Source organism: Athalia rosae, chromosome 3 (assembly GCF_917208135.1).
Source record: "Athalia rosae chromosome 3, iyAthRosa1.1, whole genome shotgun sequence".
In the NCBI taxonomy this organism is placed as follows: Eukaryota; Metazoa; Arthropoda; class Insecta; order Hymenoptera; family Athaliidae; genus Athalia; species Athalia rosae.
The window spans coordinates 15,917,345-15,941,868 of NC_064028.1; the positions used below are offsets into that span (position 1 = coordinate 15,917,345).

Consider the following 24,524-nt stretch of genomic DNA (forward strand, 5'->3'; position numbering starts at 1 on the left):
TCTCATTTATCTTTATCGATATCTTTCTGATCGCTTTGAACAATCGGCATGCGACATACGTACGTATCTCGAACGTCTGTTTTCTTTCGTGTTTTTTTGATGAAATTTATTTATTTTAAAATCTGATGATATTCAGTCAAACGATATCATCTCTTCGCCTTTTGCGATTGTTATAATATTTCCTGTAACACGACAAGCATAATTTGTCAGTTGTAGATCGCTCGGTACAAATGCCTTGTATAATAAAAGGTAGGTATATAGCTTCGTAAAAAGATGAAAAGAGAGGGAGAGAGCGAGGCTACCATCTTTTATGATGATAACAAAAGAAAAACGAAGAAAAAAGAACTTCATAATAAAAAATAAAAAAAAATAAAAAAAAGGGAAAAGGGAAAAGAAGCGGTGGTCGTTAAAGCCCTCCGGCTTAACGTTAAAAGCTGCACGCTGAACTCGGTGTAAAAAGTATGAAAGAAAAAAAAATAATAATAACAAAAGTTGGGAGGGATGGGGGATGGGGGTTTGGGGGATGAAACGAAACGGAAAACGGAAAGCACGATGGCATTAAAATAAAGAAAAATAAGGTGAAATTTCCTGTTACAGGATCAACTGATTACGACGAACAACGCGTGGAAGGATTACAATTCCGGGGCGAACACCAACTTTGCATTCGAAGCTTTTGAAACCGAGGAAAAAGCACCGCCGCCGGTTTCGAGTTTACCGAGGCCACGTGAAGCTACAGCTATTGGCCAGGAATCGAGGAATCCTCACCAGCAACAAATCGGAGGACCTCGAGCAACTTACAGTCTACCGAGGGCCCCGGGCCCTAGGCAACCGCCCCCTCCTCAACCTGGCTATTACACTCAGGACCGCAGAAATCAAAGGTACAAAGGGCCAAACGCGTCGGGGCCCCAACAACCGGACTTTTATTTTATGCCTAGCCAACGAAAATACAGCGGAGAAGTCGTACGCGTTTACGTTGATTACGGTAATCAGCCCAAGTGAGCTAGAATTATATATTAGAAGGCCCAGTACTAATTTAATGTTATATACATACATATGTATATTATAAATATTATATTATACGTTAATGTTATCTAGTTTATTTTCCATGTATGATATGAATAGACGAGTGAATTATATTATTATTTTTTTTTTGGTCTTTTTTCACTTCCTTTTTTTTTTTGTTCGATAAAACATCTCTGTCGAGGACGATTGAATACATCGAAAATAAATTACGTCATTCAAATTCAAAATCAAACGCGTATACAAGATGTTCAAAAGTTTATGTACATATTGTTGAAGAAAAAGAAAAAAAAAAAAAAAACAAGAAATCAAGATGAAATGGAATCGTTGCCTACGTGTTTTGTTTTGTCTTTTTTTTTTTCACTTGCTTACAATGCACACAGATTGACATGTGAATTCATTCACGTTCGTTACGTGTATGTAATCAATTGATCATATGGCGGACTGTTTGCTTTCTCATCATCAATAATCATTGTTTGAATTACATAATTATACATAGATTCTGTAGTTAGTAAAGTGTGTTGCTTTTCTCCATATTCTTTTGTCGTTTTTCCAAAATTGTCTCTATCTCATTATTGTTATCGTTATTATTATTACTAAAAATCTAGATCGATCGACAATTATTCATCGCACATAATATATACGTACGTTATCACATGTGTTATACATAATTTACACACCAATATACAACGAAAATCCCTCACGATATTATTCAAAGCAAACAACGCTGCACGGCATGTACATTAAGCTTAAATAATTACTTTAATCACCATTATGATTATGATTATTATTATTGTTGTTATTATTATTAATATTATTAAACGAGGATACGTGCTATTTATATACGTAAGTTACCTTAAATCGTAGTACCGAAATTAATGGAAATAATTATATATATATATTTTATTGTAAGTAAATGAATATGCTTATATTGTAGTATATTATGTGAAAGAGCAGAGGAACGAAGGTTAAAAACAAAAAAAAAAAAACCGTAATTATACGTGTGTAATAAAGTATTTGTTTAATTTTGTAACGCAAATAGGAGGAATGTATGTTTTTTTTTTTCTACACTTACCCAAATTGTTCGAATGTATTTTTGCCAAACCTTTATCCGTATCATATATATTATTTAAAATACATACGTACCTATATATATCGGAATCGGATAGTTTCAAACAGCAGAGGTAAAAAATATGGAGCGCTTGAATTCGCAGGATAATAAATTTGTCATGGAATGCCCCATACACAAATCACGCGTACGTACGAATTTATTTACGTACTTCACGCATGCAGAAATTCCGTATTTCAGTAAAAATTGAATTAATCCTATTCGAAGATCTACTCTTTCCGATCGCTTCGAGCGTCATCGGCGAATTTTCAATTAATCCGGAGAGGGGGATGTGCCGTAATAAAATTAAAAGCTCGTTTTGGTTTGGATTCGGAACGAGTGCAGCACGTGATGCTTCTTCAGACCGGTACTTCGTCGCGAATACAGTCTACGTGTAACACTATCCATAAACCGTGAGCTTTTCTTCATCTTCTTTTTATGGCCCTTAAAAAAAACCGACGATCGTTATCCGCCGAGAGAAGCTCACGTCGGAATGGAAAACTTTTTCTTTGAAGAAAAAATCAACCGCGTTATCGTATTTATTTTTTTCTTACCGCAACAAAGTGGATCGCCCGGACAGGCTGAAAGTTTTCGACGATACGAAAGAAATTTGGAAATAAAATTCAGAAGACATGACGGAAATAATTGAATATAATGGCAAGAGTGGTGGAATTTCCTTCTTTTTTTTTTTTTTGGTCAACGTGCCAATATACATAGTTTATTATTCAGTTGATCTCAAAGGCGTGTTTCATATAACTATACTAGTAATGTTTTTTTATAATCCTTAGGCGTTTAATCATAATAGGTGTCATTGCTAGGGTATCTCGGTAGTATGTCAGTGTACATATTCATAGGTAAAATGTATAACGATGATATTACAATAAATATGCTGAAATGATAAACGCAGGAAAATAACAGCCGAATTTCGCTGAATGTATGCGTACAGTAGGATGCACGCGTTTTATGCTCACGCTGTTCACAATGAAGATTAATCAATTCCGTAAAACAACATTTCGTAACAAGATATTTGAATAATTTTTCATAAAGTTTTTTTTCAGTTAATAGTCAACTTTTTTCTTAAATCTTTTCTCGTCGTTACAACTATTATAAATATCGATTATCTAAACTGGAGGCGAGTGATGTAATTATCAACGAGGACGTTATACAGGTATATATTTTATTATTTTATCGATATATAGTATTTTCTAATGGCAGTTTTCAGAATAAACGTAAACACTAGCGTAAAATTTATAATCAAAATTCATACACACTTTACAATGCCTCCAGATATCAAGAGAGACGTGGTGGTCATTTCTGTGTTTCATCAATTTTCTTGTTTTCCGATCTCTTACTTCAATATCATTCATTTGATCTAGTGCTCTTACAATTTATACCCGTAGTGTTTTCGTTCCCATCAAAACGCATATCGGTTTTTTTTTCAGTTTTTTTTTTTTCATTTTTTTTCGTTTTATTCGACATCATTGTCGAACACAACGCACTTTGGCTAAAAATTTATACTTCAAAGGCAAAGGCTTTTATATGTATACCCAACGTAGTACACGTTACAATCTACGAATTTGATAACGCGAACAGGAATGAATACAATACATCAAATGTTGTATTTCGTCATTTTACTTTTTTTATTTTACTTTTATTTTCTATGCTTTTTAGCGTGTCTTTTTCCGTTCGAATTTTCGTTCTGCACTCGTCATTTATCAAATGTTTTTTTGGTTTCCATATTTTCGAAATTCATAAAATTTATACCCACATACAAAGTTAGGTCTTCGTTATTCATACGAAATTATACAATATTATTCACAATAATAATCATAACAACGTTAACTAAAGTTCACAATACTTTAGTCGATATTAATCACGTGTAAGAATACTTTTATACATGAATTTTAATCATTTTATTCGTTCGGACCTTCCTTTATGGCACGCGACGAACGCGGTTTGTCGGTGCGATAGTTTTAATAATTTTAATTTTACTTGTAAAATTGATTCGTGTGAACGTAGCAATAAATGCAGTAGTGATTCCGCTTTTGGTGATAGAAGTAGATGAAGCAGTAGTAGTGGTAGTATGGTAGTAGGAGAACGACGTTCGGGAGGTCCCATATAAATATTACTCAAAAATCTTGACCGTTTTTTTTTTTTATCATAGAAATTGAAAATACGCGAGCACATGTTTACCTAGAATGCACTTTAGGAGGGTGGTCCTCATGTCTTGCAATAGTCAAGATAAAACTTCGGAAAGTTTTTCTTTTTTTTTTTTTCAGCAAAGGTAAAGAAAAAACTTCGTACCAAAATCGAACGAGTTACGACATGTATTTCCTTATGATTTTGCGTGGATTTAATACGACAGAAAAACGAATTTTTGAGTTTCTTCATCCGACCGACAATGAGTAAGAACAGAAAAATAATGAATAGGTCAAAAAATGATTGGAGCCGGTAAGGAGAGTGAAAATGTTTCGGAGAGTTTCGTCGCTGATAAATTTCACCGATCAGCACCTGATTTGATTTTATCTTTCTATTCCTGACTTCCGAATAGTTTCGTTCAACGCGCGAGACTTCCTGCTGAGGAATTCACGTATTTCCACCTTTTCACGATCTATTCCTGCCCGGCAACGTGAGGAAGACGAAAAAGGAAACTTAAAGATTAGTTTTCTCCCATTTCATGGCAACATTAAAATATTCCAAGGTGCTTAGAGCGGGATTCTTTTCCTTCAATGTCATTCAATTGAACACAAAACGTAACGTCAATTGGATGAGTATTTCGGGGATTCGATTGAATAAAAAAAATACTGATAAATTTGAATCCGGTCGAAGATCTGACGACGTTATTTCGCATTCCGTACTTATTATTACAAACCGAATAAAATTTTCGGACTTGACATTTGTAAGTGCGGGTGATAATTAAATTTTCGATTTTAATTGCGATTTGGGAAGAACAAAGAGCATGAAAAAATGAGAGAGAAGAACACCGCCGTACAGTACATACTAGACAGATAATACGTAACAGTTGATAAATGTTTTTATTTTTCATTTTTTTTTTTTTTTCACTTTTTTCAGATTTATTTATTAGTATATAATGTAATAATGATGATGGTAATAATAATAGTAATAATAATGGCAATAATAATAACGATAATAATGATTTTAATAACATTAATAATATTGTTTTCTGTCTTCACGTGTAAATCATGTAAGTGTCTATGTGCATGCGTATACGCGTAAGTATCTAAAACGTGATTTCTTTTTTCTTTCTTTCATTAACAATTATAGGTGTACAGTATATCAAATATACGTAGACATATACTAAACATGCGTGCGGTAATCGTGTGTTATGTATAATAATGTTTATCATTATCATCTTTGGAGTTTAAAATCGTCGAGAATCAATTACAGCGTATTTGTATAATTATCATTCATACGCATACATATTTTCAACGTTTTTTTTCTCTATACTTTACATACGTATAGCCACAACAACTGTAGCAATGATAGTAATAATAACAATGATAATTATAACAATAATAGTAATAATAATATTAATGATCATAATCAAGATGATCAAATATGGCCCGTTCGATCGCATTAGAACACAATAATAATAACGCTAATAACATTAACAACAACAGCAACAACAGTAAGAATAATAATGATAATAATGAATTTTGTATAAAATTATACACGTATCAAATTGTACGTAAATTGAATGCGAAATGAGGGTGACAATTGCAAGATCATTGGTCATACATGATTCTCCGTCGGTTCATTCGTCGGTAATGTTTTTTTTTTTTTTTTTTTTTACAGTAAAATTACAAATATCAGCATAACGTCGCCAATCGGCGATGCATGTTTGGATGATGTAGATGATGGAAGATGCAAAAAAAAACTGAACAAATAATCTTTCGTGAGGAATCTTGCGTATGCGCGTATGTCATTATATGGTATGTACAGTATAGGGTATGCAATATAATCTATGGCGTACACAATTATTATATACCTACTATGTAGGGTGCGGTGAAATATACGCCGCAGTCTGATCTCGATAGTATGACGCGTATATGTACGTATATTGATTTTTCGTTCTGTGATTTTTTATTTAGTTTATTAGGTAATATTAATATACACATTATGTACGTGGCAAACATTGTAAGTAAATAATTATATATATATATATATGTATGTATATGGGTACCTAGAAACGGTTCAATTGAATCATCTTATTATTATTATGATTATTGTTATTTTATTATTATTTCAATTATTATTATTACTATTATTCTTGTTATTATTACTCATATTTTTCTTCTTAGCGTTCCTCTTCTTCTTTTACATGATGTATTTTGTTCAATTTTTTTTTGTCGTTTTTTTTTTTTTTTAATTAAAAATTATTAATAATCAATAATATAATGTGGTGTCTTGAAGTGAAGCGCAGAACTTATCGTTATAAGATGTGATTTTGACTGTAGTCCGCTGTGTGATGTTCAGGGGCCTCCGTCACTCGTTTTTATTATTTTATTTATTAATTTTTCATTCTTAATAATTTTCATATATTCTATTTTTGAACATTTTTTATTTCGAAATGTTATATTATACTTGTGTTTTGTTTATCTTCTCATTAATTTTTCTTCAGTTAATTTGTTTCTTTTGTTTTTAATATTACATACTCTGTTCTGTTTTTTCTTTTTTTTTTTTTCTCTATATTCAACTTTCATGTTCTAGTTTATCCCATTCACTTTCTGTGTCGCACGTCGGAGTCCTTGTTCGGCGTAGGCTTGCTGCAGGAGAGAAGCGAAAAAAAAACAAACAAACAAACAAATGTTACAAACTAATGATGTTAAAACGGGCGAGGAATACCTACTCAAGGAAAATGAGTTCGCGAAATGGGACGCATCTAATCAGAGGATGTGGAAAATGGCGTTGTAACATTGGACTCTCCGAGTCGCTCGGCTCACATGAAATTGGGATTAGGATGAATTCAGATAAGTGAATAAGTAACCTGAGTGCTAAATTTCGGGAGAGACCCTGGAAATGAAGAGCTTTACGGCCGGGAGTAAAATTCAGCGATGGGGTGGTAGCGGGGAATCGGACCGGAAGTGTGGAAGGAGGAAGCGGGCCTCGAATCGGTATGAGGAATTCCTCCGAATTCGAAGTCCATTTTCTATTATGCAACTACCTAATGGTTCGCGAAATTACAACGTCCGAAATAATGAATAAAAGATCGGAGAGAAAGTACGGGGTACTCCACGTCGAATCACGTGGCGATCAAATTGATGTGTTAAGCAAGAGGAAAAGAAATTACATATTTTCCTCGACCTTAAATCACATCTTTTGACCGTCAAGGTCGGTGACTAGATGATCTCTCACGGAATGCTAGACATTTTCTTCCCCCCTTCACTTTCGCTGCGAAATTCATTTGCGTTTTATCGTTCGGAACTCCACTTTGTTTTTTTCTTTTTATGAAACTAACTCTACGAGATTCATCTGAAAAAATTGTGAAAGCCAATTTGATAGAATTGCGCAGCAGTCGTCGATGTAGTCGATCGTACTATGAATCGAAGTTCAATGATATTACATAGATTATGGAACAGTCCTTTGGGTGTATAGTATATCACGAGTACAACTTGGCGTTGTCGTTGCGTCCTAAGTAACGAGAAAATCCGACGGTGACGTCGTCGTCGTCGTCGTCGACGTCGCTATGTCGTTGTCGCTGTCGTAGCTATCTACGTCTGTGATCTTCAGTCTATTCAAGGTTTTTTTTGTTCTTCATTTTTTTTTTTGTTCTTCTTCTTCTTCTTCTTCTTCTCTTAAACTTTACTATTATACGATCCGCGTGTTATCTAGACTACCCGCTTCTCCGCAAGTATCTCATTGTCACGATGGTAAGCTCCGCGCTCCTTTAGCTCGACAACCTATACTATAAAATCCAGCTCATCGTAACGAAGATGGTAATAAAAGAAAAAAAAAAAAAAAAAACAAGGAAAAAACTCCATCATTCTTCAAATTATCGCACAATTCTATCGAATTTACGTGGAGTGGTTCATCGAATCGAAATAGATGCACGAAAATCGGCGGCGCCATTCCGTTCCGCACAATGAATGTTTTTTGCTTAAACTGGATGATTCGAACATTGACGATTGGAGTGTCAAAAGCTAGCAACCGTAAAGGTGAAATTCGCAATATCTCGACTCCCGATTTTCGAATAAATTTTCTTCCCTGCGCCATCTTCTGAAATCGGAGTGATCCGCACCCTCGGATGGGAGCGTATGAATAAAACAGAGGAGGAAAAGGGTTCGGCCGAGATGCTTCGGACAAGTCAATTTTTGAGTTCACCGGTTCGTTCGAACCATCGGGTTCGCATTTTTTTTTTTTGCGGGACACGCCACTGCGGACGCTCGCCCTCGGTACAATGACGATTGAAGGTGTGTCGAGTAGGTTGATAAAAATGATCTTACGTGTCAGGGCTCTGGTCGGTGTCGGATTCCTCCAGTTCGGCCTTGTTGCGTTTTTTCTCGTAGACGAGAATAATGGCGCAAAGTATGATGACCTCCGCGCAGATTCCAAGGAACGGCCACAGAGCAGCGAATTTATCTTTCACCCTGAGGTAGGTGTGCCCGGAGGCGATCACACCACCGGCACGTGTGAATTTAACGAAACAATAGATGTCACCGCGATCTTTTTCCCCAACATCTTCGACCGTCAATACAGCACCCTCGATATCATGTTCCTCGTCTTTGGTTATCTTAACGCGACCGTTTTCATCGCTGGTTGTGTAGTTCACTTCGCCGAGTTTCCACGTGACTTTAGCACCCAAACCCGGTACCGTCTGACAAACTAGGTGCAATTCCTTACCCTCGACCACGTGCGAGTTGGGAGGTAATTTTGCCGTTGGTTTCGCTAAAAAAACAAAGTAGTTCACAAACGACTGACGAGAATTCGACAAAATTGAAGGAAAAAGAACGGAGAGAAAGAAGAATGGAAAGATCAACGACGTCTGCACCGTTCCAGAGATGAAAAGATGTCTCTGATTTTTGTTTTTTTTGTTCTTGTTTTTTTCTTTTGTTCGTTCAATCGAGTGGTTTTTGGGTTTTACGTCGACGTTGGATATACTCACGGATAAGACGCCAGTTGGAGAGGTAAGTGGTGGAGTCATTGTGCTTGCAGGAGTAGTTTCCCGTTAACGCTTCCGATTGTTTTTCGATAGTCAATATTCTTCCATTTTCGACGAATTGAATTTTATCCGTTTTCATGTCGGTGGAATTGTCACGGAACCAAACCACCTGATCTTTTCTCGTCGTGTTACATTCTATACTAAGCCCCGTTGATGAATTGGAGTCTAATATTCGAATAATAACGCGATTACCCAACGGTGCTGTTTCATTTTGTGCCGGCTGTGCTGATGTCTCCGACGCTGAGAAAATGGAAGGAAAAAAATATTCACGTTCATTAAACAATTTCATCGTCATTGATTGTGAGATAATATAAAAGTCATCGCCGAATCGGCGAATCGTCGAAGAAATTTCTTATAATTGTTTTTTTTTTCTTTTCAACAAAACGAAAAACAGTTCACCACTCAAAATTTCGCGGTCTAGACCGACTATGTAAAATAGATGCATCAAGTGCGTTAGTTACCGTCACAATTCATTCGTAAATAACAAAATTTTTTTTTTTTTTTTTTTGCTAAAATGCACAACGTTGAAAATTAAATTTAAAAATTCTACAAATGCAATATGAACACTACATTTTTTCAAACAAAATGTCAAAGTTACGAAGGACATAAACCACATACGTACAATGTATATACATGAATACTGTTGCGAGAACAACACGATTCTGTTGTTTCGTTGATTTCGTATTTTATGCGTTCACTACACGTATGCATACAAAATTTGTACTTTAAATATTAGATGTGATCAACGATACAACGACGCTCAAATTAAAACAGTTTTTGTTAATGATTAATAATTGGTTAGGTTAATCCGCACATGGAAATAAGTGAAACAACAACGAGCACATCGAATTCCTAACAGACAATTACTGACAGATGTGCAAGAATTCTTGAAAAAAAATTCGAAAATTGCGTGAAAACGTTTTCGATAATGCGACAAGTAAAAAGTGAAAACTAGCAGTGATGACATCCGAAATAGAAAAAATCACACGACAATCTATCGTAATTAATCAATCGATCATCTATCGGGTGCTTATACCTATATTTACATGTGGTTTCAACACGCACAACTTCGCAAGGTGATGTGCGATGTTTTTTTTTTTTCTTTATTTTATAGCGTCGATAGATCTATGACAGATAACCGTCGTACTCCAAATTTCTTATCTACGAGCTAGCGACAATCGTAATCTTGAAATCGACGTGAATTGTTATTACATCCGTAATTCCTTGTACGGTTGTATCGATTTCTATCACAGGTACATCAATTTGGATCGATTACACTCTCTGGTTCGCCTGTAGCGTGGAAATTAATTTTCAATATAGCCAATGTTCGCAATTTTGTGCCGCAGTGGCAACGCCAGTGAATCTACACCTCGATAAAGATCGACGACTTGTGATACACACGAGGGAAGTTCACATCGATTTAATTTTTGTGTATTTGCCCCCCCCCCCCCCCCCCCTTGCCCCCGTTTGCCACCTCTTATCGCAAAATTGCAGGGATGAAGCCGAGCAGAACACCACCGACCGCGTTTCACGTATTATAGAGACACGTATATAAGTATGAAATTCTTTCGCGCGAATCTCAAGTTCCGGATTATGCTATTGGTTCTGAAGAAAATATGCAAGTAAAACTCCGCGGGTTTATACCGTGTCTGGAGTATCAGCACTTTCGGTCTTACCGTCCTACCTTATGGAAGTAACTGTATTTACTCGTAGCGATCGCAAGCGATTTTCGCAATTTTTTTTTCCACCGACTCCGCACCCATAATGCACGGAAAAGTAAGGAGAACCGGGTCGGTGGATAGAGAAAAGTTCCGTCTCCGCAAAAACTGCGGAACTTAGCAAATCGTTCAATGAGATACACATCCGAGTAAGTATAATTTAAACCAGACGATCGTATCGCCGTATAAAATAGTTGCTACGTTCTAAATATATCGTATTAAGCCGCGTTCAACTTTACCGATAGATTTTTATAGCCGGTAGTTTATTCGGTCGACGAATACATCGGTATACCCCCGCACCTTCTCGTTTCCATGAGAAAATCCGATTCATAATCCGAAGGTATCGCGACGTTCCGTACCGACGAGAAAACGAGAAGGTCGTTAAACAACACCTTGAGCGACCGTCCGTCTTTCGAAGGAGACTCGAGTTTCAAAGAGAGAAAATAATTAAGATAAAAAAGTCGCGTTCGAAATTCCGCACTCTGCGAAATTATTCATCCGATGAATTCAGGTAACGTAACACCGAATGGATTTACGTGTTTACAAATGATATGCTTCACGTATACGTAGAAACGAGGGTAATGTTTTTCTTGTTTCAACCCGACGACATCTCGTAGTCGATAAGGTTACCCAAGGTGTACACAGTATATACCCGATATAAAGATCTTGGCGGAAATTGGAACGTGCGTCAGGATAATTGAATCCGTTGGTACGAGCGAGCGGCCCGACACAAGGTTGTTATTATTCTCGGCACAGCTGACTTTGAAGGGCATGCCGAGGGGGATGGGTGTACGCGTATCCGCCTATACCGTAAAGTACGGGGTACGGGATTTATGCGGCGGAAGTTTGTGAGGGTTAAAAGGATGGAGTTAATAGTTACTGTAAGGCCGGAGCTTTACGCGGGGCGTTAGTTTGAACGGTGCGGTAGGGCAAGGTACAGCCGCCGCCGCCGCCGCCGCCGCGGCACGGCATCGCATCGCACGATATTCGGCGAGAAAGGAGGAGAATACAACGCCGGTGAAGACGGATCGATGAAACTCGGCTGTGTTTCACTCGCGGGACGCAAGATAAGGGCGCCACATCCCGATCCGCGGCGCCTAAAATACGGCAACCCCTGCGGCGTAACGTTGCCGAAGTCTTACGTATTTCGCGTATTCATCTTTTCATCTGTATGCGCGCAACGTTGCTTAAGTACCCCGGGCATATTTAACGACGGTGTACGAACGTTGCGGGTGGGGGGGGGGATTTAGGACATTTTTGAAAAAGTTAATTCCCGGAAATCACGCTTCATCGTCGTAGAGCGAGGATGTACCTCCGCGGAAATTTCCGCAGGATAATCCTGATTAATCGATTTGTATTGTAGCGATAAGTAGCTACGAGGATCCCCTCAAAGTCCCTTATAAATCCGAGAAAGCTCGCCGAGATCCGAGCGCGCTACCGCCAGCGCGAGAATATTCGTTGAATTTTCAACGGGGGTACCAAACTTCGCGAACCTCCTCGAATCCCACAAGATCTGCACGGAGCGCTGTTTCGCGCGGAGGTTCTAGAAAATCGCTCCGAGTGTATTCCACGAAATTCCGGAAGTCCGAAATTCCGGTGACAGTTCATCGGAGCAATTGACCTTTCGACGAGGTATCGGTGTACCGATTTTATCGAAAAGAGGCACCCCGACGTCTGAGCTCTTTCGGAAGGTCAATTCATGTAATTCACATTCCCCTCCGAGCAGCGAGTGAACAACCGAATGCAAAAAAAACAAAAAAAAAAAGAAGGAAGAAAGAGAAGAGAATAACAAACACTCTTAATTAATGGATCCGACACGCCTAGGCCGAAGCCTCGGTTCGGCTAATGCCTCCGAAGAATTTAGTTCGCTGACGTGAGTTGGCTACAAATCAGAAACACGCTAACCGCGAAGTGAGAGAATATTCCGCACACAATGTCCTGATTTTCCTACTGGTACAAGGTCGCGAAAAAAACGGGCATCGGCCCGGCCGCCCCGCGGCGTAGGTTAATATTTCTTGGTTTGATCAATTTTTCATTCTTTCTTCTCTCTCTCTCTCTCTCTAACTAACTGCTCTCTGTAGGCGGCGCGTATTCCACGCTTCGGAGATCGCGACGTGGCCAAATTTATTAGTGGAAGTGTATAAATATCCGCCGTGTACGCGGTGCATGAAATTTCCAATTTTCTGTATACAGAATATAACTGGAAGGCGATAATTGGATACGATAAATAAAGGGGCAGTGTATATAACGCCGCAATATCCTTCGGGATAACAATGAGATTCATTAAACGAGTAGAGAGATTCTTTCAAATACAGAGAGGATGTTCTTTCGGAAGATTGATCTTTTCCCTTTTCGCGATGCAACGGCAACGGAAGCATCGCCAGTGGCAGCCAACAGCCTTTCAATTAATGGATTAAGTATACGTCACTCCGGCCGCTATCTGATCTCGACATCCTCTTTCGATTTATAGCGTAAAGATTTCACGGGATTTCGTTCCCTCATGTTACAGCGTTTATACAACCGGTCAGTTTGATTTCACAGTACCGAAAAGATGGTCAATTTTTATTCGCTAATCACAGCTTCATTTATTCGCGGTTATTCGTTAGAGAGAAGGATATGGAGGGTGGCGAACCGCGTTCCCTCTCGCATTTTCTCTGTTTCTTCTTTCTCTCGCTAAGTCAATTTAAACTGACAATGAAAAGAAAATTGAAAACTTCCATTTGCTGCGATGTTTTATGCGAAGCTTCGGACGAACTCTCGTGAGACGGCAAAGTGTTGAAGATTTTCACGAAACACATAAGTTTCTATTTGATGAATAGAAAACCGCACGGAATAGCGAAAGGAGAAAAAACGCGACGACGGAGGAGCTTCAAATTTGATGAGAAAATTTGCGAATCTAAAAAACAAAGAAGAACACGAGAAAAACAAATCTCTTTTCCCCCGGTTAGGTTCTCTCCTTTTTCTTAGGATGCAATCTTTCATATCTGCGTAACCTTGTAGAAAAAATAAAAACAAGAAAAATGTTATTTCTTTTTCGTTCTACACGTTGTATGTACATCGATAGACGCACGTAATATTACTTACGCTTCACGCACTTTTCAGACGCCGAGCTGCTAAGGGAGTTACCTTAAATTTACATTTATATTTTGCGTTTAAGAATCCGATGCATGTATACATATTACATATATACCTGGTATACAAACACAAGCGACTATATTTTTATGTAATATATAACATATATATATCTAGGTACCTATGTACGAAACGCGTAATATATATGGAAATTACGTCACAGCCTGTAGTTTCGTATACGTAAATGGGCCGTGACTAGCGCTGTGAAGCGAATAGTAGGTATATATAGATGTACGTATGTACAACATGTACGTACGTAAACCTATCAAGTATATATACGTGGGCAGGTTTGATGCGACGTTATTCACAATCGGTTGAAGAACTCGTCGATGTAAAAGAAAAAAATCGCGTCAATTCTAATCGACGAAGAGATTAGAAAAAATCCTTCGCGTTTGCAGGGGATGAATAATTAGAAATCGACCTCTGTATACGTATCACCCCGAGTCGCCATTTTCATTTCGAGCGTCATAACTCATACGATCGCTTCGTACCGGTTGCTATCGTATTCCGTTTTGTCGCGCGGTATAAAAATTATTGAAATATTTGCAATTCGTCGTTACGTCGCGTCCGCGTCGAGTGTTTTTCGAGTGGAGCTGCTGCTGCTGCTGCTGCAGTAGGTAGGTAGGTAGGTAGGTGGGTACACACGCGCTTGTGTGTCGCGCGCGGTATGCGCCGCGTATTCGTACTTGTGATAACAAGATTTTTTTTTTTTTTTTTTCGCGAAGCTGACATTTTTATGAAATTTCCATTTCGTATAATCAAAGTACACACGTGTACCTACTACTATGCGCCATGCGTCGACGTTTCGATAAAAAATGAATTATTATCTTTATAATAATTATTATTCATATTTATTCATAAATGTATTCGAATGTGTCGCAGGACGAGTGATCGATAACGAATTTTTCAACGCTTCGGATCCCATCTATAGTCGCGTTACGTGTGACGGGCACGTAACGCGCCCGCGAATATCTTGGATACAGTCGCGACAGACGTGGTGGGAAAAAAAAGGGGAAATAAAAACCGAAAGGTGCGGGAGAGAAAATGAAGAGATGGAAGAAAAAAAAAGAAAGAAACGACAACCTTATCATATGCAGACGGAGTAACGTCACATACGCGGTATACCTATACGTACGTACGCTTCGTACGTAGATGGAATAATACGAGGCGAAGTTGCGGACGGAATGTAAAAGTAGGCGGATATCACGATGTTCCATTTTTGAGTTACGGGGGATGCGATAATTAACAATTATCGATCGTAAACTAGACGTGCATAGCGTGAGTGTGATATTTGGCTGCGTTATTCTCCGTCGCTAGGATAAGCCGGGGTATGGATGTAAATTTTTGCAGGATAACGGGTCGCGGGTGGGATTCGCGTATACCGCGTTACTTTTATGACGGATAGAAGCTTATTTTGTAACGCAATCTGGTGAAATATCAAATCCTCCGCGGAGTAGGTACTATATACCATTGTGTTGTATATAGGGAGGCGAAAGTAGGAGATTGGCGGTGGCCACAGTCGGCCATTTCTGTAGCCAAAAAGGGTGAAGAAGAGTGAAGAGCGAAGAGCGAAGGACGGAGGGCGGAGGGCGGAGGGCGTAGGGCGGAACGGGTGGAGGTTCAAGGGTGCAGTGGAAGGGCCAGAGGGCGAGGGCAACAAAACGAAAACGGCCAATAAACCAGGACGAGCCTAATGGAGAGAGTGAAAAGGATGAAAAGAATGAAAAGGATGAAAAGAAGAAGCGCCCTCGAGGGGGAGAGAGGGAACTGGATTGGAGGATCGAAGGATATAAAGAACGTCGGAGGACGACGCCTTCTCGCATCTCCTACGTTTCTTATTTTTATTTATTTATTTTTATTTCATTTTATTCCCCCCCTTCTTTTTTTTTTTTTTTTTACTCTCCTCTCTCTTTCGACTCCACTCTTTGCCACCGCTATTTTACGATCGGATCACTTTGCTAAATGTACATCCAACGTCCGTAAAAAATAAAACGAGGAATAACGCCAAAAGAGCTACACGAGGATCAAGATGAATAAAAAGAAAGAAAAAGAAAAAAAAACAAACATACATCAAAGATATAAAATATCGAGTCAAGGTTGAAAAAGAGTCCTCGACAAGGACCAACGAAACGAGCATATATATTTATGATTCGTGTACCTCTGGAGATATTATTTTATAAAACAAAAATGAAAAATTTAACCCTCAATTAGTATACCTAACACACGATTGCAATTGTACAAATATATTTCACACGCAGCAACAAAAAAGAATGACAAAGAAAAAAATGTAAAAGGAGCCGGTTAAATGAGGGTACGTAGCCCCACGGTGCGTATGTATTATGTGTATACGTACGAATACGTACCTACGTTACACGGTATAACGGAAAAGATTAGCGAAAAGAAGCTTGAGCTCGGAAGAGACTATAGAATTTATGAATATTTACAAGGTGGATATATATATATATATATATATATATTGCACGTATATACACCTATACAGACGGTTATATATACTTTGACGTTGCCGCGGCGCACGGATGTTACACGGGTAGTATATAGGTATATATTATATATACACATAAATCTTTCCACGTTTATATCCCTACTTTTCTTCCGAGCTATTGAACATCGGGTTGGGGAAAATTAACGAGGCGCGAATCGCTCACTAATTTGTGCCGGAGGACGAGGATTCGGCAGTTATTTTCATTTTCTTTATCGTTAGCCTCGATTTTCGGTCGCTTGTTTTCTCTTCATTTTCTCGCTTACGCATACGCACCTCATGCACCTGTAGCGATATACGGATGCCCGCCCCCTTATTACGATCGCAGTTACCGTCATCTTCTTTCGCGATATCCTTTACGAAAACGTGGCGGGTAATACGATACCACGATATTACACAAAAGATACCAAAGCCGTGCACAACTGCCGCTGATGAGATTCATTGTTATCGTTGTCCTCACTCTTGTAATGTCGTTACGCTTCCGCGTTCTTCTCTTTTCTCACTTCCTTCGATTTCTTTTACTTTTCATTTACAACAACGGCGTAGCGACTTCACGCCAAGTTAACAGGCGGCTTGTTATTGTACGTGATTTTCTTCTCTCGTTTATTTATCTCAATTTTTTCAGGTATTCAGAAAAAAAAAAAATATTTATTTTCACTTCCTCGTCGACGAAGGAAGGTGTTTTTGGTTTTGCAAAGACGGGCGCTCGTCTGAATCCAATCGTCGGTCGATTTTTGAGGAACCGCAAGCGCACATTTTCGAGACTCGATTCGTCTCCGTGGATTCTATTTATCGACTGACGAAGAAAGCTCTCTCAATTGAAGTTGACGTTAACCGTTCGCTTACCCGCGATTGTCTAGCCTCCGCGTATCTGGTGTTTAACTCGAATACATATACTCGCATAGGTATACGTGTACGGCGTTCGAAACACCTTCAGAAATTCGTGGGCCATTGAAAAATTGAACGGAGCCAGCTTTCAAAGAGCTCGGCGAACGGGAGGAACGAGACGAGGAGCGAAACGAATCTGAAGGATTTTGTACTTTGAGAGAGTTGGAGAGGGAGGGAGGGAGGGATAGAAAACAACGCGTTGCGGCGCTCATTGTCAGTCAATTTGATCGTTACGCCGGTTGGTTAATCTTATCGGATTTCGGGTCATGAGTCTTAAGTTCTGTAGGGCAAAGGGGGTTGAATTTTCGTAACTTTGAGACAACTGCGCGTGGCGTACACGACGTTCTTAGTTCGCGAAACGAGACGAGGGCGTTTTCGTACTTAAGGAGAAGGGTGATGGTGGTGGTGGTTGGCGGCGGCGGCGGCGGTGGTGGTGAACGTTTAGTAATTATATTGTATAGATTCAAAGTACGAGGGTAAACCGAAGATTAATGGAGTCGTGAAATTCCAAGGCCTACACCCCGGCACAGAGAGACAAAACGGAGAACGGTGGAAAAAGGGAGGGGGGGGTTATGCGGGAGAGGAGGATCCCCGAGAGGTCTAATTAGAGGTCGAGTAATTGATTGTCTGCCGTCCCGTACAACCGGACTAAAATATTACAATTTCAACATTTTTTTATACAAATCAAAATTATTCAAACATCGCGAGAATGCATTTCGATTTTTGCGCGCACCCCTTTCGTAACGACGACCCTCGCCGAGGATGACGTTCGTCCGTACACTACCGTCGATTCGTCGATTGAAATCCGGGAATCAATAGCGAAGCGCATGGAACAACGTCGCCCCGATCTGCATGGACGATGACGTACAATTACAACGATATTGTTATCACGTGTTCTACCGACCGGTTACATTGTCCCCCGATGTTATGCATATTGCATAATTTATCCCCAAAATCCGTGTCGGTCAGGCATTGTAGCCCCTTACACCTCAGGACACGGCTGTTACGGAACAATTACAAGAGGGCGACGTTCGCGTCGGACGCGACGAGCTCCGACTCCGAGGAATTGACCGTATATCTGGTCAGAGGCGTCCCCTAACACCTCTACCTACAATTCCACCTGCCTCTAGGTGCGTAGCTCCGGATCGAGGAGACGAACGCGTGTACGCGAGATAAAAAAAAAATTAACGTACACGTGTATAAGGTAACGCGTGCAACGTGCGCCGCGATATCGAGGTGCTTGACGTCAACAACTGATAACGCGTAACGCTGCGGTGGCTACGGTTCGATGGAATATCGTCGCGAAATGACTGCGTTGAACGAGTTCATTTCGAAGTAAGAATAAAGAAATTTGCAGGTTCGTGGCGAGATATCTCGATTGATTCGAGTCGAATCGAAAAATGTAAACAAAAAAAAAATAAGAAAGTTCATATAGCGAACAGCAACGGAGGCGGTGATGAGGAGCCGGGTAATCTCGCGGAAGGCAGCGGCAGCGATGGATTTTAGCTTATAGGCACGCGGAGGACAGCCTTCGGGTATTTTCTGCGTAAAGACGATACGGCGGTGATGCTACGGGGCGGCTGTGACAGAGACGAGAATAGCCCGGCGTCTCGTTTCTACGGTATTGTACACGTACCCGACCAACTTACGGTATACATATACATACACGAACCGTACCACCGAGAATAGAGGAAGAGAACGACAGCGGCGACGTAGACAATGAAATTCCAACGTCTTTCGCGGAGGTAGGATCCGAGAAGACAATACTGGGTAGCACCTGTCACGAAACGGAAGTACAGCTACTGTGAGCCGCCGCCTGCTCATTGACGACGTAGCGAGCGGCGTAACTTTCCGTACAGTGAAACGAAAACGTAGCAAACCGAGTCGAACAAAAAAAAAAAAAAAAAAAAAAAAAAAAAAGATCAACTCTCTGATTTTTTCCTACCTCGCTTTTTTGTTTCTTGTTTTTTTGTAATTTTATCTTTCTTCGCACGGATTTTTAAAGTTGAGAAACGACGAGAAAAAAAAAGAAAAAAAAATTTCTCCAGGGAAATCTGGAGACGAGGAGGACGATGACGTCGATACGAATATATAAGGAACATCGTCTAGTTTACACGTGGGTGCCTGCATCTAACGTATTTTTACGTGTGGCGTTTCTCCGTGAATACCTTATGCATAGGTATACACGTATACGGCGACGGCGGCGCAAAGCTATTCGGGAGTCGAAAAGATCAGGCGAAGCTGACGCGTCTACGGCGACGTAAAAACCGTCGCGAGGCGACGTTCGACGAACGAGGCTGACGATAACGGGCTGATTTTCCGCAACGTGAATACGTTCGGACGGCCGAGAAGACAACGAATTTTGGCCGCTGCCTGGCCGACGCAGCAGACTAACTACATCATCGCGTCATTTCGTCGTAGGTTTGTATACGAGGATGTATACCGTACGTATGTACGTATACGTAGAGTCAGGGCTAATTTTGTACGTCAGTTTTACCACGAGGTAGTAGCCGTCGTCACGTGTAAACCCGTAAATATTTGCTAAATTTCGATAGCTTTCGGCCCATTTCTATTCTCGGGAAATAAGTAATTTGTGAAAACTGAAAAAATTTCGACACTGAAAACTCGTGATCTCGAACCGATATCTTTCGGGCCACGTTAAGAGCTGACGACGAATCGTTTGAAATTTGTACATTCGAAATACGTAATCGTAAAAATTTTTCCAAATGCACAAATTCACGCGACGAACGACGACTCGCGATTATTCACGCGTACGACCGAACGGTCATTGACCTAATCTGAAAGATTTTGCACTCTGTGCTTATACATGTACACTATAAGTGCATGTGCAAGAGATATCGGAAAATATATGTACGTTTACAATACATCGTACATGGCATGTGATGTACACGGAGTGGATGACCTATAATTTCTTACGTGACGTGTGCGTGCGTGTGTGTGTATTCTTTATAATAAAACTCTGCGGAATCTTTACATTAGCTCGAGCAAAGTAGAAAAATGATGGACTTTGGAGCGCAAATATTGAACAGGGTTTTTGTATATCTTTCGGCTTGAAAAATCTACGATCATAGTTACTTTATCCGAGACAGACGCTGCTACGACGGCGAAAGATTTTCCGGCTACAATAACGGCTGAGAAAATAAATCCAGTATAGCTTAGCCGTAATAGAGGTTCGCGGAGATTTTCACGGTGCTTCGGACTCAAAAAATTCCAATCGACCGTTTTTTTTTTTTTTTCATACTCGAATAACAAATTACCCGAGGCCCTCGACGTCGATTTTCAAGGTTATCCGACATCCCTCGTAAGCCTTTTTGTTTTTTTCATCGATCCCAACAAAAAAGAACTTTCACATCCTAATGAAAAACAACATCCGAGATTCGGAATATTCGAACAACTGATTCAATATCGTCGAAAACTCGAGACTTTTCTTTTGGAAAAAAAAAAAAAAAAGATTTCTCAAAAAATATACGCGACAGGCGTTTTAGCCGGGGATCAGTTGTCCCCGTGACTCACAAATACATCAGACCGTATACGCGCGGAGATCTCTCTGGATCCTTTTTATACGAACTTCTCGAGATCTCTCCGTGCTTTTTCAAGGTTAAATATTCCCGTCACGACGCCTGCAGCGGTAAGAGAGCTCCCTATTTGCCCGGAGATTTTCGTACCGAACAAAACCGCGGATCAGTCGCGGATAATATAGGCGAGCGTTACATATATAGAAATACACGTACTCTATGTAACACGTGAATATATGTATACATGGGCGACGCGTAAAGACAAATCGCGGTCATCATGTACACCGGAAACTCCACCGACGTATTTTCGTTCGTTATCCCGTCGCGGGATGCGGGAGAGACCGTAACGCGATGTTCTTCCAGAAATCTTGAAGATTACGGCGCTTCATTTTTTCTCGTGGCCCTTTCGAGAGGTGCGCGTCGCACGTGCGTTTACGGAGCTTGTGAAAACGCGGGAGGAAAAAGGTTCCGCACGATGCTAATAAAACACGGAGATTGGAGACGAAGAAAAACAAGGAGAAGGTGGTGGAGAAGAAGGGGGCGAGAATATTCGCGAAGAAGAGTCCTTTGCCAATTTTATTAGCGTGACGGTTTGGCGCGGCAAAGATGTCCGATGTAAAAAGATGAAACGTCTCAGATTCGGCGGGCCGAATCTCCGATTTCAATTATATAGAAATTCAGCTCCGCTCGAAGGTTCGCGCAAAGGGATTCAGAGAAAATGCGGTAAATTTTGCAACTTCCTCGGTCCTCTTCACGTTACGGTATCCTAAGAAGTACGGTACGTATACATACAGCTATAACCGAGTGCATTCGTATCCGTGTGTCTCTCATTCGTCATATTTACTATTAATTAGTTATAACTACGCGAATACAAGCGCGTGTATACGTAAGGATTTGCTCGACTTCTTCCTCAAAGATTTTCCGTTTGCCCAGCGCAATAATATTTCGCATCTTTGAGTTATTCAACATCGTTGTTATTATGTCATCGTTAAAAATTATTTCCCCGTATTTCAATCTTCGAGATAATTGAATGTAAATATGTGAACTGCAGTGCCACGTGCGCGGGAACTAACTAGCCCATTACGGACAACTTTTAGTCATCAGAAGTAGCACTGATTCGCTGAAAATTGTTATTACGTTTCAGTTTTTATCCAACGAACGAAGCTCTGTTTCGAATCAAAAGTACGTCACGTGAGTACCACCTATGTTCGGTCGTATTTTTGAGGGCGTGCAAAAAAACAAAAAAACAAAAAAAAAAAAAACAGAAAAAGAAAATGCATAAATAAGAAAGAGGAGAGAGGATAGAGCGCAGGAACAAAAAGGCAGAAATGAGAGCGTCCGCGGAATGGCTGGGGCGCGAGCGACGGTGGCGAAAAACTCGAGCCAAGGATGGCGCCTGGCGAGAGAAAAGAAAGAGTGCAAAGGATCCCTCATAAATCTTACTAATCCGCACATTTTCGAATAAAATATCGCCGCTAGCTCACGGTTTCAGTTTCCCCCCTGCCCTCGCCTTTTTTTAACCCTGCCCGAGTCGCTTCTCCACGTATTTGAAGGTGTCTTACGTACGCGTACGTGTGGCTACCTACATCACCGCGCTATAGATGGTACATAAAACCCTCGTTCCTTATGTATTACATAGTCGCGCGCCCCTATCCAAAATTCTACGATGCGATTCTTAGCTGATCACCCCTTCTTGTTCTCTGACCTGAAGATAGCCGAATGGCCCCCAGGCTGCACCCGCTCGCGGGACTCACTCGCCAATTATTCCCGAAGGTGTGCGTTACCTACGGTAGTAGCGGGGAAAAGTTTATCCGTCCGAACGTAACCTTTTTCCTCTCGCTTTTCCTCCCCCCCGCAGCTCCGCCGTCTTGTTTTTTTTTCTTTCTTTTGCTCCTTCTTTCTCGCCTCTTTCTTATTTCTCATTCTCGGCCCGCACCACCTGATCCTCGTCCAATACGAACGATACGCCGCGCATCTTGGTACCGGCGATGAAATTCACCCGCCCAAACCACAATCGGGGGTGGATAAAAAAGGTGCGATGCACCGCGGCGTACGAGGTGCAAAAAATACAAATTTTACGAACAAACGTTACCCGCTATATGTGTCTGTGTGTGGAGTACATATATTCACGTATTCCGCTATATATACCCAAGTCTATGTACATTTAGGCGAACGGTGGTGCTTTCGGCGTTACGCTTCACTGCTTGCACAAAAAAGCGTCAAATTTACAACCCGAATTACACGATTCAAATTTTTATATACCGGTCTTATTACAGTGGCTAGTTTTTCTTGCTTCAACTGGGAGAAATTTCGATGAAACGAGACTGTTTCTAGCTGAGAATGTTTCTTGAGAAGAAAAAAAAGTTAAAAAGAGGGAAAAAAAAAGAACTAAACTTGACCGATGATCTGTTAACACGTGTGTAGATAATTCTGTCATCTATATTTAGGCATGCTTACATATCCATCTATCATGCATTGTGTAATACAAATATATATATACATATGTTTCATTCGCAGGGGTGTCGGTGTACGTGGAATAAACATCTGTACGTATACGTGGTAATTAAGAAGGGTGACGTAATCGTTGCGATGAGTCGAGTGAACAAAAATTCGCCGAGGATCGCGTTGCCTGGGTGTAAACTTATTCGTAATTATGCGTCCCATAGAAACCGGGTGGATACCATACATGTACCCACGCCGAATCTGTTTACATAATATGCGCGTCATCGCCCATATGATGCAGCATTATTATGCATGTATGTATACACGACAGTCACCTACTAATTTCGGTGAGTTATGTGCGCCGTCTACGGATGTGGATAATCCGAATTTATATGCAAAGTTCACGTGCAGGTACAACCGAGAGGATCCTTTTTATGTCTACTTCTATTTTTTTTTTTCTTTTCTTTTTTTTTTTTTTTGCAGCGAAGATTGGACGGTCATCTTGAATTCAAAATTCTGTACGTCAATCGGAATGATGTGCACGTACTGCATATCGGGGTTGGCAGGGGTTCAGAGATTTGTTTTTTCAGTCTTTTTCAAAAAATTTTACTCCAACAGTGAAAATTCTTCAAAGCTCACGAAGTTCGAGCGGATTCGATAATTTCAACGACGTGTTGCGGGTAAAATTCGAAAAGAAAAAATAAAAAAAAAAGCAAAAAGTAAAGAAAATTTTCGCGCGACATCGATCACCGTCGTATCGTATAATAAAACGTAATTAATCGATTGGAAAAAATTATTGGAAGTTCCGAAGCGGAGCCGAGCCGATTATTAAGACATCGTTAATTAACGATTGTTATTTATAAGACTAATTATTGATAAATGGTCGTTATAATGTAAATTATTTATAACGATACCTAAGAATTCGGGCGTTACTCGTTCAATTATTTTATCCGATGTGATCGATGACTAATAAATCGCGTCGCGAGGTTGCCTCATAAAT

At 40.0% G+C, this 24,524-nt stretch overlaps 2 protein-coding genes across 6 annotated transcripts in view; one reads left to right on the plus strand and one right to left on the minus strand.

Annotated features, from left to right (window-relative positions):
* Positions 1-2,059, plus strand: part of LOC105690351 — a 32,652-nt gene extending 30,593 nt beyond the window's left edge. For 3 of the 4 annotated variants that reach the window (XM_012408080.3, XM_048652961.1, XM_020854874.2), the window contains one exon: positions 598-2,059. In XM_012408080.3, coding sequence (XP_012263503.2) covers positions 598-999 — 402 coding nt within the window. In that variant the 3' untranslated portion in view covers positions 1,000-2,059. The remainder of the gene's footprint in view (positions 1-597) is intronic. The other variant, XM_012408089.3, reaches the window with a different exon arrangement.
* Positions 2,060-6,498: 4,439 nt separating this feature from the next.
* The window catches only part of LOC105690365 (basigin), a 33,775-nt gene continuing 15,749 nt past the window's right edge, over positions 6,499-24,524 (minus strand). For both annotated transcript variants that reach the window (XM_012408099.3, XM_012408107.3), the window contains 3 exons: positions 9,252-9,548; positions 8,593-9,034; positions 6,499-6,915 (listed from right to left, as the gene is read on the minus strand). In XM_012408099.3, the coding sequence (XP_012263522.1) occupies positions 6,870-6,915; positions 8,593-9,034; positions 9,252-9,548 (785 nt within the window). In that variant the 3' untranslated portion in view covers positions 6,499-6,869. The remainder of the gene's footprint in view (positions 6,916-8,592; positions 9,035-9,251; positions 9,549-24,524) is intronic.